Source organism: Ambystoma mexicanum, chromosome 4q (genome assembly GCF_040938575.1).
Source record: "Ambystoma mexicanum isolate Mex_15411 chromosome 4q, UKY_AmexF1_1, whole genome shotgun sequence".
Lineage (NCBI taxonomy): Eukaryota > Metazoa > Chordata > Amphibia > Caudata > Ambystomatidae > Ambystoma > Ambystoma mexicanum.
This window is the reverse complement of record NC_090928.1, coordinates 679,393,268-679,412,298: the sequence shown is the minus strand read 5'-3', so window position 1 is coordinate 679,412,298 and position 19,031 is coordinate 679,393,268. Positions and strand designations below refer to the sequence as shown.

At 43.7% G+C, this 19,031-nt stretch overlaps 1 protein-coding gene across 3 annotated transcripts in view; it reads right to left on the bottom strand.

Annotated features, from left to right (window-relative positions):
* Nucleotides 1–19,031, bottom strand: part of LOC138467930 (GDNF-inducible zinc finger protein 1-like) — a 378,725-nt gene that overhangs the window by 265,414 nt on the left and 94,280 nt on the right. For all 3 annotated transcript variants that reach the window (XM_069608263.1, XM_069608260.1, XM_069608262.1), the window contains exons 3-4: nucleotides 11,612–12,493; nucleotides 9,173–9,267 (exon numbers count right to left, since the gene is read on the bottom strand). In XM_069608263.1, the coding sequence (XP_069464364.1) occupies nucleotides 9,173–9,267; nucleotides 11,612–12,493 (977 nt within the window). The remainder of the gene's footprint in view (nucleotides 1–9,172; nucleotides 9,268–11,611; nucleotides 12,494–19,031) is intronic.

Below are 19,031 nucleotides of genomic sequence, written 5' to 3'. Positions count from 1 at the left end.
TCCTTAATCCCTGAGAGGTCGCCAAAGCGTGCGATTGCTTGTACCAATGGTTGCAGGTTGTCACGCGGGTGCTTAATATATAGCATCATGTTGTTAGCATACAGAGAGACGATGGAGACATGCAAGTGTATCTTAACACCATGATGGGCATGGTATTCCCTCAGAAAGCAGGCGACTGGTTCCATGGCCAAAGCAAACAGGATAGAGTAGAGAGGGCATCTCTGACGTGTGCCACACGTTGGATAAATGTAGTCTGACTGCATCTGGTTGGTAGACACTGTGGCTCTTGGAGAGGTATACAGCAGTTGAATCCACTGTAGATACTCCAGGCCCAGCCCAGAGCATCGAAGTACCTCTAATAGAAAGGGCCATTCGATAGAGTCGAAACCTTTCTCTGCATCGAGTGCAGCTATAGCTGTGGGGATTTCAGAGTTCACATTATGCATAAGCATGAATAATCATCTAAGATTGTTCTGGCTTTATCTACCTGGGATGAATCCGGCCTAGTCAGGGAGGCCCGAGCTGGCATGTGTGGTAGCAGGTGATCAGCTATGATTTTTTGCCAACATTTTGTTATCAGTATTTATTAGCAACAAGTGGCGGTAGGAAGAGCATTTACTGGGGTCTTTCCCCTGCTTCAACAGCACCGTGACCAAGGTGGTTCTAGTGGACTCAGGTAGGTAGGACCCCGGTCGCGAATGAGAACTCGTACATACTGCAGAGATATGGAACTATAAGGTCAATATATTCTTTATAGAATTCTACAGTAATGCTGTCCAGGCCCGGAGCATTGCCCTCTGGGACGGACCGGATCGCTGCTCGGATTTCCTCCTCAGAGGGTGGCACATTCAGGCTACTGCCAATGTCGGTGTCTAACCAACCCAGGGCGACCTGGTCTAAATATATACAAATCGCATTGCGACCCAGTTGGGATTTGGAGGTGTACAGCTGCCCGTAGTTATCCCAAAAGACTTTGTATCACCCCAGAGCCTCGGGTCATGGTCCCAGATGGGGCACGGCGGCAGGGAGACTGCAGCACCTCCATGGTCTCTTCCAGCAGAGGCCGCCCGCTATGTTACCGTCTCCAGGCAGGCACAGGAAGGTCAAACAAGGATCAAATCAGGGCATATTGCAGCTCAGGTCCTGGCGGTCTGCGGCACATATCACCAGTGGAGGTACCTATGCAGGAAAATGAGGATAAGTAGTAGGATGTATGAGCCCCGGCCGGAGCACTCTCAGGCTGCGACCATTTTGGCACCACGCAACAGCACCCCCCCATTTTTGGACCAAATTCCTCCACTGCTATGTTTCAAGTCTAGGTGACTTCCCATTACTGCTGTGCTTCAATTGTAGCTGTTTTCGCATTACTGCTGTGTTTCAATTCTAGGTGTTTTACCATTACTGCAGTCTTTCAATTCTAGGTGGTCCCCCATTACTAGTGTGTTTCAATTCTTGGTGTTTTTCCCATTACTGGTGTGTTCCAATTTTAGGTGGTTTTCTGCCTACTATTGTATTTCAATTCTAGGTGTTTCCCATTACCGAGAAGGAGTTAACCAACTAGCAATTGCCCGCTCGCGTAGATACAGGGTTGGCAGACTGTAGATCCGCAATCACTTGGCGCAGTAAAACACCAGGACTGTTAACACTAGAATGACCACTACCTTTGCAGCCCCTGCCATGCCTAGACCTAAACACTCAACACTTCAAAACATAGGAAAGCTAATAGCCTGGTACAACAGGTTTGGGAAACAGCCAAACTCAGCATTGATTATATTGTTAAACCAGAGAGAGGTATGGTCATGCTTGGCGAAACAGAATTGCGTCCACACTAGACCGAGAGGTTCCTGGAGAACTAAAAGCACCAAACCTCTATAATAAGAAATAAAAGTTAATTTGGCAGGCACAGGAAGGAAATAAAAAATAGGGGACCTTCTCCAACTGCACAGATACTCGCATATACCTACGAATATGCTGACTCTCTCCCCTACACCAGAAGACAAAAGAATGCGGCTATACTCCATGATTAATTTTGGCCTAATTGCACACATAATTACACACCACCATACACACTTCAACACTCTTTACAACACAGCCATCTCTCACAAAGGAAATCAGCCTGGCTGCACACATACTCTCATATACAAGCACCACCTCCTATAGAATACAGCTACCCAAGACAATTCGGCCTAGCTGCTCACATACTACTCGTCTCATACAATCTCCACACTACTCCTAGTATTAGAATGCAGCTACCCACCAAAACAATCAGTTTATCTGCACCCATCCAGAGTCCCATATCTATTTTACCTTTTCTATCTAAGCTTCTGGAGTGCCTTGTTTATTCACAAATGTCAACGTTTGTTTCTGATCTATCCCTTCTTCCCCTCACTAAATCTGGCTTTTGCCCCCATCACTCCATTGAGACAGCCTTGATCAGTGTGCATAACTCTCTCCTCACAGCCCACTATTCTAGGCAATCTTTTGTTTTTATTCTTCTTGATTTATCTGCAACTTTTGACATGGTGGATCACTCCTTGCTTTTGGACTCCCTTTCTTCTTTTGTTCTTAGGGGTTCTGTTATATCGTGGTTTTCTTCTTACTTGTCTAATTGAACTTTTTCTGTCTCCTGGGGCGGTAATACTTCTGCACCTTTGTCCCTTGATCACAGTGCTCCCCAAGGGTCAGTTCTGGGTCCTTTTCTATTCTCCTTATATATTTCACTACTTGCTCCTATAATTTCCTCTTTTGGACTATCGTATCACTTCTATGTTGATGATACTCAGCTCTTTCTATCTTTATCGTCTTTCACTCCTGATATTCATCACACTCTTTCATCAAGTCTTTCTGCCATCAAATCTTGGATGGCTTCTCATTTTCTCACTTTAAATGCAGAAAATACTGAGATCTTAGTCTTTCCTGCTAAATCTCTCCCCCAAATCCCCCACCTCTGTCTATTTCTTTTCCTCCCTCTACTTTATCTATTTCTCCCACTGCACGTAACCTTGGTCTTCACTTCAATTCTAATCTTTCTTTTGCTTACCATATCTCTCTCATATCTCGTTCCTGTCGCTTTCACCTTTATAATATCCGCAGTCTGTCCCTTACTCACCTTTCATGCTATGAAACTTCTCGACTCCTCACTATTTTTTTCTCATTTATTTTATTGTTCTGTCACACTCTTTGGCCTTCCCTGCTCATACTTCGCTCCTCTCAAATCAATCTATCACTCTTCTATTGGCTTACTTTGTCTTATCTCCTATCAGGACTCTATCTCTTCTTCTCTTGCCTCTCTTGGTTGGCTACCCTTCCATTCTCAACTTAAATTTCACTTTCTTTGTTTAGTTTTTAAACCTCTTTATGGGCTTGCCCCTGCTTATCTTACTTCTCTTCTCTCCTTCTATTCTCCCTCTCACACTCTTTGTTCTTCCTGTCTTTTCAGGCTGAATGTTCTTCGCCTCCCCTGTTCTCAATCCCGCTTTCGTTCCTTTCAGCTCCTTGCTCCTTTTAATTGGAACATGCTCCCCCGTCTCTCCGTTCTATTACTTCCTACTCTGTGTTCCGATGTTCCCCGAAATCTCACCTGCGTCCTTGTCCTTGATTGCTTGTTACCGGAAGTGACTGAACCTCAACATGCACTACTGATTTTTATGTAACTTTGTTTTCTTTCTATGTAAAACGCTTTGGATAAAGGCGCTATATAAAGCACAATATAAATACAAATAAAAATACACTGTGAGGAATCAGTAATAATTCCTCCCAGAATCCTGGTCTGCGACCCTTCTCATGTGACCAGGGAAAGGCAGACGCATCCTGATCGTGACCCTGAGGTTGGTGTACTGCAGGGGAATCACAAGGGGAGGGGGACCAGGCCAGAAAGACTGGGAACCGCCCCTGTTAAAATTTCCTGTAATCCCACACTTTTAATGTCTGTTTGCAAAACATCAGAAGTTAAAAGAACAGGCTTTGTACTTGGAGACTACAAGGACATAATCCCATGCGTACTGGGACGAGGAAGAAAGCTGAAGAGGCGTGCTGTAGCAGTAGTCAGGCAATTAAGCTTAACAGCCCACGCCTGAAGGAAACTGGGAGGGATAAAAGGCCCCCTCAGGTGCAGGCAATGAGAAGGAGCTGGAACTGTGACTTGAGTGTGTGCAGTAGTAGCTGTAGAAGGAGAAAGAAGAAGGCATGGAACTGGCAAACCGAGCAGAAGTGGGAGATCTAGAGGGATGCCGGAACATGGATACAGCAGATTTCATCTACTTGTTCTGAGAGGGTCCTTTTTCACCAAACTCTGAAGTGCAGAGAGGTTGTCTTTTCCCATGTGAGCCTGATTGCCGATTGCTGTGGTTGCTGTGCAGGAAACATGTTGAAGGCAAGGAGCTGTGGGAGAGTCGTGGGTCTCAGGAGCGAGAGGGGATTCTTAATTGAGTGGACGGACCAGAGACACCTGAGCAGAGGGGTGTGGGTCCCTGTGAAGCCAGAATCATTAGAAGTTGTGCCCAAAGTCATGGAAGTCGACCAACCCGCAGAACAACGGATGACAGAAGCCGATGAGTCAAATCTGGAGTTCTGATTCCTTGTGCAGGCACTGCTGGTAACAGCATCCATTATTTTCTTCATTTGTGTAGATGCAGAAGTGAGCTGAATTTGTTTGTTGCATGTCAAGGGAACAATGGAAAGTAGCACTTGCATATGAATTGAAGTATTTCTTTTACTCCAGCGAAAGGTAAATCTACCGAAAGACATTGCTAAGCCCTTAAACTCATTAAGTAGTCGCGTGTACCAAATTTTCGTTCCCAAGCAAAGAGTGAACTTTATACATTGCATGTCTCATTATGTAGAACGAACATTGTGGAACATCATTGTTAAACACTTACAGGCTTTAAACTCATGAAGATGTGGTCGTGTGTGCCTAATTTCGTTTTCAAAGTGAAGAGTGAACTTTACCTCTTTATTGAAACAATCAATTGTTACTAAAATAAGTCAAGTGTTTAAATTCCATATCTGCAGTTGGAGAGAATGCAAGCTTTGTCAAAGCCAAGAGTGTTCCCTTATTGACATTAAAAGCAGCCTTTTTCAAAGCCAGAAACTGTTCTAACAAGTACTGTGAGACCAACAGAAGATCAAACTTGCAGATACAAGTGTACACTTGAAACACTGCTGTATAGGTGCGTTATGAATGCCATACCATATCATATCATTACACGCATTACCTGAAGCCAAGAGAGTGGTACCAAGGCTTCTGGGTAATTGTGTGGCTGACATTGGCAAAGAGGTGGAGGCACAGTTGGATAAGGGAAGCATTGCCGCTTATATACAATACTGAGGTTGTCATGGGTGTAGACAGACAAGAGAGGCAAATAGGCTGCCCCTTTTGAAGAGATGCTCAGAGGAAGAGTGCTTTGCCTATTTTAAGGTGTTTCAGTGCCTTAAAGTGAATCTTGTCCAAATCTGTCTTTAAAATACAAAAGTACTGAAGCTGTGTTGGTATATTTGGGGTGTCATTGAATGCAAGACTACAGTAATTCAAAAGAAGTAAAATGCTATGGGGTCAAGGAGAATGTCTTCAGGGAAAACTGTGGTAGAAGTGAAGTTGTTGAAGTAGAAGCAGCAGAACTGAGAAGTCATCCTGACAAATATACCTACTGTGATTTGTAACCTGAATGGATGGATAATCGTTGTTAACCAAGAATTTTGGTCCATTAAAATTCTAGAAGTTGTATTTCTTTTTAAACTGTATCAAGTCTTCTTGGATAAATAGAAGTGGGAAAAGGGCACTGTGGCTGGGGACACTGATGCTATAGGGAGGAAGTGGAAGGTCTTTATTTCACCAGAAGAACTTTTATTGTTGTTGGAACTGTGGTTAACAAATCTTTACCTTGATACTGACTTTTCAAGAACTGATCTGAAACGTTACTACCTATGTGGAATTCTTTATAGTGTTTTGATGAACATTGAAGATTATACCTTGAGTACTGGAGAAGGGAGTGCACCCAGGTTGCTAAAAGGTTACCAATATATTAGGAATGTAATTGTTTATGCAAATTGAATTGCCATATATTTTCTTTTGTATTTGATGTTTAAAGTGTGGGCCAGTATACCTGGGTTAAAATGTTTTCTCTTTGTTTTGTTAGGTAAGGAAACCCACAGCAGAGTAGGGCACGTGAGCTATTTTGATATTATTTCTATTCTAATAAAATTGCATATTTTGGACAAATATCAAACAGTTGGTCCGCCTCGCATTGCTGACCGCTCAAAGCACATACACACTACTTACCACCCGAATTTCTCCACTAACCTGGACTATGGTCCCTGGGGTCATTCAAACCACAGCACATTTAAATAATAACAATGGTGAAAGGCGCTATACAAATGCCCAATAACATAACATAACACTCTTAAAAAATGTCAGCGTTGGATGAACAAAGTCCCCTAAACTGAATTCTTGACAAATGGGCTCTACAGAAGGTTCAACCTTGCTCAGCTTGTCAAAATCTTGACATGTTCTGCCACATATTGTTTTGGACAAAAAAAGGGAAATGTTGAGACATTAATCTAGACCTCTCTCACTCCCTCTCTCGCTATCTCTTTTGAATCTCATATCAATGCCATACCTCTTCTGACAACTTCTATCTAAATGTCTCAGAAACATAGCTTTACCACCCTTGCTCCCTTCACTCACATCTTATTTACATCTGTCACCGAACAATCTCCACCCCCCAACATGGACTATTGTAAAGGTCTGCTGCAAGTTACGAATGAAGCACAACCATATAACAATTCCAGTGACTTTAGAATGTATGTAGATCCCTTACTTCCCATAGGAAATTATTGAAGTCTAGGCAGTGAAAAACTCAGCTTGTTTGTTTGGGTGGCATATCTAAGGTGGGGGGGTGAACAGAGCAAGGGTGGCAAAACTATTGTTTCTGAGACATTTAGATATAAGTTGTCAGCAGAGGTATTGATATGAGATTCAAAAGAGATATTGTGAGAAAGAGTGAGATACAGGGGGGGGAGAAACAGAGAGAGAGAGAGAGAGAAAGAGAAAGAGAAAGAGAGAGAGATGTCTAGATTAATGTTAAAGGTATTTGTACCGTGCACCGTCACCACAGGAGTGGTCCCCAGACGCTCTGGAAGATCTGAAAAGGAGGGTGTGAAAAAAACAGGGGGAGTGGGTGGGGTTAGTACGCTGTAGGGGGAATAGGAAAGTGAGAGTTGTGATGTCCTGTTGGCAGCTTCAGTTCGGTTGGCACCGTTCGCTGAGCTTAAGTGCGGTTTTTCGGGTTGGTGTGAAATTCCATGTTCTGTTGTTCTGGGTTATGTGTTGTTAGTCTGTTGTTGCAATGTGGTGAAGTACGTGCAGATTGCTGTGCAGAGAAGTGGTTGTGTGAATTTCTGTATCAAAAGTGTATGTGGAAAGTTGAGGTTTTAGAGTTGAGTTAGCAGGTTTTTTTCTTTTATTTTGGCTAGCTTAACACAGTCTATCTAGATGCACGATATAGCTAAGGGCCCCAATCGACCTAGATGCAAGACATGGCTAATGGGAACAATCGACCTAGATACACGATAAGGCTAAAGGGCACAATCTACCTAGATGCAAGATATGGCTAAGGGGCACAATCTACCTAGATGCAAGATATGGCTAAGGGGCACAATCTAAATATATGTCGAAACGTTTTGCCAAAAACAATATGTGATCGAACATGTCAGGATTTTTACAAGCTGAGCAAGACTGAGGAGGACTTCTGCAGAGCCCATTTGTCAGAAATGTCATTTTAGGGGAATTCGAAGCTATGCACATTATTGTTCATCTGAGACTGACGTTTTTTTAAGAGTGGGGGAATTTGGCCAGAATAGGCCCATCAGTCATCTGCACAGAAGGAATCTACTTTGATGGGCAAAATAACATTTTTGGCTGCATGCAGTGGCTACAGAACACCATCTCACCGCTTGTTCATGGCGAATACCTTCCCTTCTCCCAAGTCTCACATGCTGCAACATCTACACTTTCTCTTATTGGAGTGTATAGCGAAAGGTAAAGCCTTATGTCTACTCTACTTAGTAAAGCACAATCATAATTCTCTATTTTTAGCATCAACATTTAGAAACCATATACCGTCCTAGCTTCGAAGATGAGCTTCTGATATAGTAAAGTCAAGAGAAACTTCAGATTAGGCTGGTTTAAACACCTCATAGTCAGTATCAAGGGACTCCAAAATGTTACTGCCTGCCTTCTCGTCTAGAACCCCAACATATGAGTCAATCTCTCCAATAAAAAGGGCCCTGCGGTGGTTATAAAAGTCCATAAAATGTTAGCTCTCACAAAGTACCTAAAGAAATATTCCATCTAGACTTCTACACTCCAGATTCAACACACAATTTCCAGTTTCTGGGTTCAAATGAAACAGTATCAGTGGTAGAGCCTTTTCTCTTCTAGCTCCTTCATTAATAAACAACGCTACAATCGGGTAAGGTCCACAGAGACCCCCATTCTCAGACAGTAAAAAAATGGCTATTTCAGATGTAAGAGGGACACAGTAGTAAGCATTAGTGAGCAATATAACATAACATTGGAATATACTAGCAAGGACGAAAGAAAGGCGGCAGTGATTGTGGACCTGTTCTCCTCAGGTTATTAGGGGCAGCATCCTCCAAATGATTTTAGGTAACAAAAGGCAGCTTGGTCGGATTGGCATGTGCTGTTACGGATCGATTGCTGTTGATGATGACAAAGAGATTTCCAAGCCATGAAACTGATGTATGAAGTGGGCCCAGCAAGAGTGACTCTACCCTGTCGGTCATTTCAGTTAATTGTGAATCCAGATCAATCTCTTCATGATTTGCTGGTCTCTTCATCATGCAGGTTTTCAACCTGAGGTGAAACATTTTGCTTTATGGCCCATTACAGAATCTGCCAACACTGGCTTTGGCAAATACTTACCATAATATTATTTCTTCTCAAAGACTCTAATCCAGACTGTCTGTCTGTCTGTCCACCATTAACTGTGTCAACAATATGGCCTCCATTCCTGTCCCACACTGTGCTAGTAAATATACCACTGCGTTATCATATTATTGCAATTATGTGTGTGTATAAGTAACTGTTTCAGAAAAGCACACAGAATTAGGTCGGAGGTGGTATAAACAGCATATGCTATACTTTCTCACTAACCTGTATGTGTCCGTTTGTGGCCATTAAGTTTCCCTTTATCAGCAAAACAGGCACCACAGTCTTCACATATGTAGGGCTTTTCTCCAGTATGTGACCTGCATCCCAATAAGTACAAAGTGGGATGGTCAAGTTAACAGTGGGACATAAAACAAACAAAACATAACATTGAAAGACAAAATGATGTGCGTAAGATTTTTCCAATGATTGTTAATGATATTTGACCAATTTATTTTCTTTTAGTTTAATTAAGCCCTGCTTTTTTCTCTGATTCCGTAATGCCAAGATGTTTCCAATTATTCCGTTTACTGAACCTTACACTCTCTGGAACATATTTTTGTGAAATTTGTCATTGGGAAACAATATGCTATTTTCATTAGCAGTAGGATGCGTGTGATTGACTACATGGATGAGCTTCTTGGTTAAAATTCTTGGAAGGTACAAAAGCACAAAACATGGAATAAAGAAAGATATATAGGACCTACCATACAATCAATATATCTTCAAGACTGCATCCTCATCAAATGAAGATGTTGTCCTGAGAAAAAAGGGGCCAAAGAAATGAATGCCCTCCTTTCAACCGTACTCAAAAATCAAATCATTGCATCAATCTGTGCTTTCATAGTACAGAGGATACCTTTATAACTAGTGTCACAACTATTTTGGCATATTCCCTCAGACCTGGGGCTAGGGTAAAGTGAAGAGAATGTCGAAAAATTACTGAATACAGAAAATGCTAACGAGTATTACATTACTAAGCGTATTAAGAATTTGAATGAAGAGGCAAAACAACAGCATCCGTGAAAGAAAATTCCCAAAGCAAACCCAAGTACTTGAGGGGCGGTGACACTGAGAAACACTGAGGCATTACAGGTCGAGAGGGCTGTACTGGGTGTTGTCAGAGTTTTGGATCTGGGCGAGGTGAAGCCGAGTGCGTATATGAGGGCAATGGCTGATAACCCCTGCTGCAGCCTCTCCAACAGGTTCTAATGCCATTATAATATCGAGAGCATAGTCCTGGTGGAATGTTGGCCAAGACTGACTGTGAGCATTTAGTCGGAATGTTAGGAGAGAAACATTGTAGCAATCACCCCCGCTTAGGAGGGCATACAGGGCTGGTAACGGCCCGCCAACCCAATCCTAGGTAGACCAGACTGTAGCTAGGGCCTCGGCAAGGGCTCTGTACCGTTACCGGCCCTCTACGCCCCCCTAAACTGGGTTAATCTGTCATCATAAATAGAAAAGGGACTTAGTCCCCAAGACAGAGTGCCGGGACGAGAGCCCAAAACTCTGGTCCAGGAGGTAAGTGGTGGGGGAGAAGGTTGGAGGCATGGGGAGGTAACAGGAAGAGGCTCCCTGTTGCCGCACTACAATCAAGATGGCGCAACCAAGGCAATGGCCTCTGGTGGCTTGAAAACATGGGCAGTACACTGTGTGTTCTCACCTGCGTTTTCAGCCACCTCATTGGCAGCGCACTCTTACCCAGGTGCGAATAACATTTTAACAGTGATTAAGACCCTCTGCTGACCCACTGGTTACAATGGCCCTATGACATTGCAATGTTATTCTGTACCTGATAATGCCATTCCAGGTTGGTTTTACGACCAGGTAACGGCTTACCGTGGGTGCGGGCCATTACCAGGTGGGGAAAGGGCTTCCTGTTAGAAGGTTGGAAAGCCCACCTATTAGAACCTGTGGTATTTGACCCAGGTGCAAATTGTGTTTTTTTTTAAAGGAATTGTGCAACATGCATGCCCAGCCCTTCACCCAAGTTCTTTTCTTTTTGGATTTCTGTCAAGAAGGGATATAGCCGGTAAGCAGAGAACAATACAGGAGGTCAGGTGACTGCGTGAAGGTGGGTATGGGGGGAATGGAAACATCAGGAGTGTAGCCGAGACATGGCAACGCAGGGCCCGGAGCAATGACTGAGGAAAGATGGCTTCTCTGCAGAGTTGCACCGTAGGATGGGATGGAATGCAGGCTCATCCCAGATATAGCTCAGGTTCCTAGCCTACTGATTGGCTGCCCCCCCCCCCCCGTGGGATCTAATGTATATTATAACCTGGAGCTAAAGGTATAACTTGGATCAGAAAGAGAACCATTAGGAAGCCTAGTGAAGAAATCAGAGTACAGAGGTTCAGTTAAATATAAGCCTCCATTGTAAGACTATCCGTCTGGAAATGATAGATCCCAGAGGAATAATTCTCCCCCAGCAATTGAGGCAATCAGAGAGAAAGGCAACCTATCAGAGTCATTACCATGACCAATTTGTGTGCCTAACGAAAGTCTTGAAAATAAATTACACTGTCTAATGTTTAGTTCGCTGAAGAAAATGAATGTGGCTTGGAAGTAGAGCACTTTATAGCAAGAGCGAACGGCTAACACGTACGAGACATTGCATGCAACTCATGGAGATAAAGGCCTGTACTACTTTCAGCTGACCTTGTGTGAATCTTGAGCTGGGATGGCTGTGCAAAGCGTGAATGGCAAATGCTGCATTCATAGGGCTTCTCTCCCGTGTGTGTCCGCATGTGAAAAACAAGAGCGGTCCTAGAGCTCAGTATCTTGCCACACACGGAACAAAGAGGGCGCTTCACTCTGCCTTCGTGCTTCCGCATGCAGTGAGTCCTCACATCCCTCTTTCGTTTGAAGGCGGCACTGCAGACCGTGCATGCAAACTGCCTCTCCTCTGTGTGCACGCAGGCTTTGTGCTCCTTCCAGCTGTTGTAACTGGCAAAGGATTTGCTGCAGACTTCGCACTGATATGCTTTGCCAGGCAAGGACTGATGGACATCTTTGCAATGATCTACGTAGCTTTTCCGTGATGAAAACTCTTCTTCACACATATTGCACTTGATAATGTACGCAGACTTTTTAGAGACTTTTCTGCTATCAGCTGATTTTATTTGAAAGTCCTCATCAGATTCAATGTCATCCGTGTCATCCTCATTGCAGGAATCACCATCAGAACAGGCACTGTCATTATCTTTTTCTCCATCAGTCTCCTCACTTCCCAGAACAATTAATTCTTCTACATTCTTTTCTTCCATGCCTTCAATTTCTTCTTTATTTCCTTCCCTTTCTTCAGCTCTATTCGCTTTTTCACTACTTGCATTTTGCCAAACCTCCTTTTGGTTTCTGAAATCTTGTTCTACATCAGGGTTTGAATGCATCTGTTCATTTTCAGATGTAGATTGTGCTTCTTCGCTGTTGGTTGTCTGGCCCTTTCGCTTATGAATGTCCGCAGTACGCACATCATGTTTCTCATAGGGCTCTGCATTCCTTTTATCTGGCGGAGACTTCTTGTCCTTTATGTGCACTTTTCTGCAAAAATCAGAAAGCAAACACTGATTAAAACATTTCGACAATCCACTCAGAGAAAGCAGTTCAAATGTTCCTTTTCTTCTGTCATATCTGCTTCAATTGGAGGAAGGCCTTCTGCTACCCTGGTGCATGATTAGTCAAATATGCACAGGTCAAAATATATTGAATTGTATTTATGGTGCATACAAAAGAAATATTGCTCTTCTGTATTTGAGAAAATTAACTATACAACACATCACATGCTAAAAGACTCTGACACAGAATTTTTCCCCCTTTCATGATCTTTAACAAAAGATGGTCATGGTCTTAGGCCCAGCTGTTTCTCCAGGTCGGCCATGAATACGCATGTGCTGTTTAGAGATAACTCTACTTCACTTGTCATACAACTAACAATGCACGTTCTCTTGGGGATATGGTTCCTAGGTAGAGCAGCTGTTTGATAAATGATAGATGCGTAGTTCTGGTTAGAGAATTGTCTTTTCTCGTGGGGCGATTGAACGTATATATAAGAGCTGCCCTAGAGCCAATAATCTGCTCCTTGATGCAGAGAGGGCCTGATATTGGCCTAGTTCATCTGGTTTTGGCTTGGTCTCTAATGTTTTCAAATCCTTCTGTCGAGTTTGCATCCAAAAGAAAAAAATAAACATGCCCACAACCCAGCTGGCATTTGCCCTCCTTTGCAGGGGCCAAATGATGATTTTAAAAGTTTCAGGAAAAATGTGTTTACGAATTTGGCTTGACACATATAAATAGGAAACAAAATATAAGGGTGAAATCTTAAAAGTATTTGTATTACTACTAAGCTATATTTCTGCAGGGGCGAGCAGGTCACTGCAGGGCTGGGACCAGGCAGATATTTAACGAAATAATAATAATAATAATGATAATTCCTGCGTGCAGACAGGGAGCTAGCTTGAGACCCACGCTCAACCCAAAAATAATGTAACACGATTTAATAGACAGTTTTGTAAGATGTAGCCTTAGCCCACATACAAAGTTTTTTTTCTACTCTTGTGAGCCAGGGAGATATCTTAAAAAGAGCACAAGTGCTCGTAAAAACTATATTTAGGGCAAAGCATGCACAGGTATGCTTTTTTAGTGCATTTGCTACACATGATTTTAAAATGTGCTTGGACTCATACACTATTTTTATTCCTTTTTGGGGATGGCCAAATCTTTAAAAAAGTATATTAATGTGTCCAAAATAAAAACAAAGGTGTATTATACTCGTACAAGTGAGGGCCATGTATATGTTTTATTTTTTAGATGTTTTGAGGACTTTCCTAGTCCATGTTAGAAACAGCAAGTCTGCTTTTTCTAATGAGTACCATTGTTATCATCATCACTTTATTTTAGAAAAATATAAATGTCATAAAAGCACACATATAAATACTGATGTATGTACATATGTATGTGTGTGTACGCATAGGGATATATGTAGCATGATAAAAGCTGGTGAGCAATGGTGTGCTGTAACACACACAACACTACAGTTTGCCCACGAAAGGATTATTACGAAAATTCATACATTTGCCAACAATTGTTTGGTTAATTCTTCCCTTCACTGCGCATACCAGTTCCCTGCATTTGTTCCTTCCAATACGGCCGAGGGAAAAACAATAATAAATCAAATATCCGATTTCTTTGCCTGAATATAAAACTAAGACTTCTTAAATTAGCCAAATTCTAAGGATACTTTGCTTCGATTTCTTTTCATAATGTTGTAGAATCTAAAGCATCAATCCTATATATAGAATGTTCAGAGTTTAAATTGATCTCATTCCAAAGTGTTTCACAATCAGATGAAAACACTTTTTAAAGAAATATTTGCCCTTAGTTTAGAAAGATACCACCAACTGAGGTCTTAGAAATCCTTTTTCCTCACAGAAAAAAACCCCTAATGTATGTAAGCAGATATGGCACATTGCTCTCGAGCAAATGTATGCCTTGTGCCTTTCCATCTATTTTTTATTTACTTCATGTACCTTGCATTCCCCTCTGCCTTTCTCTCTGTACAATACATTAACAACAATATAGGGGCCATGAAGTAAACTTCAGAAACAAAAATGCTGGTCTGCACTGAGAAAGACCTTGTAATTTTAAAATTGGAATTAGGGTTGTTTTTCTAATTTCACTATAGTATGTGCAAAAGAAAGTAAAAGGGACCGGTTTCTTCACATTCAAGGCAGAACAGACCTCAGACTTTAGATTGTCAGGAAAGTGACAGATCCTGCCCATCCTGCCTGGAATGTTGAGAAATGAAAAGTTACTCACTGTGTTGACTGCTGTTCTTCTAGTCAAACCTTCCCTTCATCCATACTTATAGGACATTCACAACCAGGAAAGACAGATTGACCAATCATTTTCTGTCTTTCCCGGGTGTGATTCTATAATCACTGCCTGCACCCGCTGCATAAAATAGCAAAGGGACTAGGTTTCTCTTCAAATGACATCGGCAATTTTTTTGCACTATTTTATGGCCGACATCATCCGAAGGGAGACATAGTCCCTTTTCCATTTTAATGAGGATGGCAATTGTTTTACCTTCACCACCCCACCCCTGCGTCGGGAGATAGGCTTGTGCACTCCATGCTGAGCTCATCTCCCTAGGGAGAAAAATAATTAAAAACAAAAAAAAAACATTTGCATCCCGGTGCAATCCCGCGGTGCAAATGGCTTTCACCCCCTTGCCGGGGGGGGGGGGGCTCACATGGCCTATAACGGCCCACAGCCCTTGCAGAGGCCCTCGCTGTCAGGCTCTTACTGATCATGTCAGCACCCCGCGAAGTGGGTGAAAGCCACATTTTCGTCCTTCTGGACGGGACCAGACTGGTTTTTGTAGCACCACAAAAAAGGTGGCCTTCTTTTATTTTTAAACAGGGCCCCATGAATGTGCAGTAAGTGACCCTGCCTCCCCAAGCCTCTGAAAGGCTACCGACAACGACCTTGGCCCTGACTAAATGTGCATGCAGGCCTTTAGGTTGAGGGACCTTTTGAATAGCATAGGCTTTGAGAATAACAAAGTTACTCACCATAGTGACTACCTTACTCCTAGTCCATAGTCCCCTTTCCTTCATACTTTTTGGACATGTTGTCCTTTGGGACAAGACCGGAGCACTTTGAAGCATCACAAAACTACTTGTTGTCCTTCTTTTATGTTTACGCTGGGCCACTGCACGCGCCTGTAACCCTGCCTTCCTGAGCTCCCGCGGATCACCCTTCAGTGCTTTTCTATCGCCAAAGTCAAAGGACCACTAGCAAAATAGAGGAAACTTTTTAGAGGGGACGGCGGGCAGGCGTATGGAGGAAAGGGGACTATGGACTAGGAGTAAGGTAGTCACTACGGTGAGTAACTTTGTTATACTCTATGTCCTGTCCTCTTTCCGCTATACTTTTGAGAGATTCCCAAGCACTGACTAAAGAAACGGGAGGGTGGAAATGTCCCTTACTGGAACAGGTTTTTAAGAACAGCCTGGCCAAACTGCGCATCAGTCCCGGAGCTCAGGTCAAGACAACAGTGTCTACAAAAAGCCAAGGGAGAAGCCCACGTAGCAGCCTTGGCTATGGACTCCCAAGGGACATATTTCTGGAAGGCAACAGCAGCCGGCTTGCCATGGACCAAATGTGCATGAACACCCTTTGGGGGCTGAAGGACTTTAATTTTATAAGCCTCTGAGATGCATGAAGCGATCTATCATGAAATGGATGCTTTTGAAGCTGGTTTTTTCGTTTTGAGCTCCCGAAAGTAACAAAGAGTTGTGGGGAGCTTCCAAAATTGTTTGTTCTTTCAAGGTAAAACTTCAGAGCTCTTCTGACATCCAGGCTATGTAGAACCCTCTCTGCATCTGAGACTGGGTTTGTAAAGAAAACCGGGAGGGATATTGACCGGTTTAAGTGGAACTCAGAGACAATTTTTGGAAGAAAGAAAGATGAGTGCAAAGCACAACCGTATCCTGGTGAAAGGTCAAGAACTGGTGTTCGACAGAGAAAGTTTGGAGCTCGCTTATTCTTCTCACAGATGTTACTGCAATCAAGAAGGCCACTTTCCAGGAGAGAAACTTGAGCTTCGTAGTGGCCATTGGTTCAAATGGCTTGTGACACAAAGCGGTAAGTACCATGTTTAGATCCCATTTTGGGTGAGGAGGCTTGACCGGCGGAAAGAGGTGAAGGAGACCTGTGAAATGCCTCTTGGATACTGGATTTGTCAGAGAAAAAGAGCAATTATCTGTAGAAAGATAAGCTGCAATGGCTGACAGATATGTTCTGCACGATAAAACGTGGATACCAGAGGCTGCAAGGTTCGATATAAAAGACAAGACACAGTCAACAGAAGCCGGTCGAGGATCAAGTTGTTTAGCAAGACACCAATGACAAAAACAAAGCCATTTACTTTTGTACTGGCTTACGTGCCACCTGCATTATGCACGTATTATCCTCTGATAGGTTAAATTGTGCTAAGGTCCTGAACTCAGGCACCAGCCCGCCAAGTTGAATGATTGTCGGGAGGAGTGCCACACCTGGTGATTGCTCTGGTGCAGGAGACTGGGGATCTGTGGTAACCTGATTGGGTTGCATATTGATAGGTGCTGGAGCTCCGAGAACCAGAACATGGCTGGCCACCAAGGAGCTTTGAACAGGAGAGTGCAGTTGGAGGCACTCCTGAGCTTCCAGAGCGAACAATGAATCAACAGCAGCGGAGGAAAGGCATAAGCTTTTTTGTTGTCCCACGGGATCTCAAGCATATTGGAGAGCCCCATTGCTGAAAAAGCTTGGCAAGACGATTGTTGTTAATTTCCCATTCATAATTCGCCACCGAATGGTGGCTCACCGAATCTGCTGCAACACTGATCTGTCCCGGAATGTGTACGGCCTGTAGCCAGACATTGGGCCTCATTAACAGTATGCCGATCCAGAAATAGCGTTGCCAGTTGGTCTGTATAAGCACCTTTTTCCGGGCCGGCATAGTCTGAGTTGCGATGCCGGTAACACAGCTCTCTTTGCAGAGAGACGCATCGGCCGTGAAATTAATAAGTGCATATTCCGAGCTCCATGCACATGCAAATACTGGCATGGACATGCCGGTAGCACTGTGAAAACCGTGCTGGAAACACCAGCATCGCAGACCAGGCGTTAAGTAGACTCAGGTGTGTAGAAACATGCCACAGGTGTCCAAAATCAACACAGGTGGTCCCAATGAGCACTGCTACAGCACAAAAGGACCACTCCCACACCCTGCACCCTTCCAACACTACCATACTAGCAGTAGCAGTACTGGGGCTGGAGGCCCTGCCTGCAGGTCTACTACTTGAAGAGGCAGGGAGGCAGAGGATGCAGCGGAGGCACTTGAGGAGAAGGAAGGCCCTCATGGTCCAGCAAAACCCCAATGTCCAGCATGCTGAAGCTCGTAGGCAGCCACCAATTCCACGCATGAGGGCCACACCTTTTAAACTGATCCTAAGCCAGATCCACACCCTGTACCGGCTAGACAGGGGCACCATCACTTGAATAGTGGACCTGATCCAAGACGACGTGGTCAGCCTGATAAATATCCGCACAGACACCCCCCCTAGCTCAAGGTAGTGCTACACTTCCTAGCCACAGGCACATACCAACACACTGTTGGTGAGCTGCATGGGATATCGCAACCCTGTTTTTCGTGTGTCCTGTTCCAGGTCATTGATGCACTCCTGCGTCACATTGGAGACCACATCAGCCTACCCAGGACTGCTGACCAGGTCAATGGCACAAAAATTGCCTTACATGCCCTTGTAGGCATGCCAAACGTAATTGGTGCTTTGGACTGCACACATGTGAAGCTGGTGGCTAGGCATGCTGTGGAGGCAGTCTACCGGAACAGAAAACTGCATCACTCACTGAACGTGCAGATGGTGTGCGATGCCTGCCACCTCATCACCCATTGCTGTGCCAGATTTCCCGGTTCAACCCATGACTCCACGGTGCTGTACAACTCCACGCTGCCTGGGTACATGGCACTTCGCAGTGGACAGCTTACCTGGCTGCTTGGTGAGTCAAATTACAAGAGCATGTGCACTGCTGAACTGGGGGGTGCGGTGAGGGCAGAAAACACCATAGCATACCTGGCTGCTGGGTGAGGGGGCAGTAGATTCAAAGCCCAATTCAGTATTTTGGTAGTGCCTCAGCCAGAGGCCTAGTTTACACCAGAACACGTCTTTTGCACCTATTGTATTTCCGTCTGCCTAATGATAAAAAAATAAATCTTCATTTTTCTGTGTGCTCAAATTCCCTGGGGAAAAACTTAATGAGAAAGGATAACAGGAACTTCATCTCTGAAACAACAGCTAATCTGATTAATATCTGCGCTGTCTTGCTATTTAGCCACGTATTTGCCAACTTGAAAAAGTTCCCTCGGATGCAGCAGAAAAGAGGCCTAATCAAAAACGGCAGGGACACTAAAACAACATGGCAACGATACCAACATTAATATGGCAGAAACCCTCACAGTTTTGGTATTCTCACAGCCTGTACTTACCTTTACATTTAGGGCATTGCATTTGCA